The sequence below is a fragment of the Acanthisitta chloris genome, unplaced genomic scaffold, assembly GCF_000695815.1.
Source record: "Acanthisitta chloris isolate BGI_N310 unplaced genomic scaffold, ASM69581v1 scaffold2721, whole genome shotgun sequence".
NCBI classification, from domain to species: Eukaryota; Metazoa; Chordata; class Aves; order Passeriformes; family Acanthisittidae; genus Acanthisitta; species Acanthisitta chloris.
In genome coordinates, this window is record NW_008657447.1 from 114,261 (window position 1) to 115,739 (window position 1,479).

Genomic DNA, 1,479 nt, shown 5'->3' on the forward strand with positions numbered 1-1,479 from the left:
AGCTACGATATAAAGTCAGGATGGACACACTAGGTATGATAATTTATCTTGGCCTGAGAATCGCTTTGAATTTGTGCTTTCAATATGGGTATCTAGATACAATAGCTTTGATGCTATAAAGTCATGTCAAATTACTCAGCATTTCTTTTTCTTATGGAATTACTGTTGAATAGCTTGTTGGTTTATTTTAATTTCCATTCCTTTGACAGAGTCTGTCAGGATGGACACACTAGGTATGATAATTTATCTTGGCCTGAGAATCGCTTTGAATTTGTGCTTTCAATATGGGTATCTAGATACAATAGCTTTGATGCTATAAAGTCATGTCAAATTACTCAGCATTTCTTTTTCTTATGGAATTACTGTTGAATAGCTTGTTGGTTTATTTTAATTTCCATTCCTTTGACAGAGTCTGGGAATCTTCTTTTGCTGGTGGCCAGTCGTAATCAAATCGTTGTGGATAACATAACTTCTCAGTCACACAGTATTTATTCTCTGGTTCGGGATGGGATGAATATTGTGGCTATTGATTTTGATTCAGTCACAGATCGTATCTTTTGGTCTGATACAACACAGGATAAAATTTGGAGTGCTTATCAAAATGGGACTGACCGGAAAATAGTAAGTTTTGCTATTTTTCTCATATTTTGTGGATTAAAAATGAAGACACTGTATCTTCAGTTAACAAAGGGGAAGAGGGAAATCCAAACATAGTAAGAAGAGAGATAACATAGACAAAGTCAAACAACTTTGTAGATGCTAAGCCAACATTTTATATAGCTTTTGAAAAAGAAAACTGAATGCTGTCAAGAAGCCCTTTTCTAACATCAAACCATAAGCTGGTTTTCCTATTAGTGCATATTAACTTCTTCAATAGACCTACTGACCTTGGTAAGGGTGTCTGAGTTTATGCTTTGCCAGCTCTTTAAATCACGACTAATTCTGCATAAGAGACCTAGAAAATGTTGGAGATTTTCCATATCTATAGAAATGTAAAAGGTAAAAATTTACTTTTTTTCCCTCTCCCTCTTCTTTTTCGTTATTAAACAGGTGTTTGACAGTGGTGTCACCGTGACTGAAAGTATAGCGGTAGATTGGGTAGGTCGTAACCTTTACTGGACAGACTTTGTTCTGGAAACAATTGAAGTCTCTAAAATGGATGGGAGCCACAGGACTGTGCTGATTAGTGAAAATGTAACAAATCCAAGGGGACTAGTGTTAGATCCCAGAACTGAGTAAGATTTTTTTATGTTTTGTTTTGAAAAGATGCATATTTAATGATGTAACTATTAAAATTTGAGATATGCTCAAATTGTATTGTAATTGTAAATGACAAGTGGAAGAAAAAATGTAAAACCTTTCTTAAAAAGAGTGTGTTTGAGGAGCTGATTCAATATTTAAACTCATGTGGTAATTATTGGTGATCTGTTGCTCTGTTTTACTGCAACAAGATGTCTATTTTCCTGTAAAACAGATTTC

General features: G+C 34.4%; 1 protein-coding gene across 1 annotated transcript in view; it reads left to right on the forward strand.

Moving 5' to 3' along the window:
* LRP2 (low density lipoprotein receptor-related protein 2) overlaps window positions 1-1,479 on the forward strand; it is a 115,519-nt gene that overhangs the window by 56,794 nt on the left and 57,246 nt on the right. Inside the window, exons 27-28 of the mRNA XM_009084699.1 lie at window positions 410-621; window positions 1,051-1,235. Of these exons, the coding sequence (XP_009082947.1) occupies window positions 410-621; window positions 1,051-1,235 (397 nt within the window). The remainder of the gene's footprint in view (window positions 1-409; window positions 622-1,050; window positions 1,236-1,479) is intronic.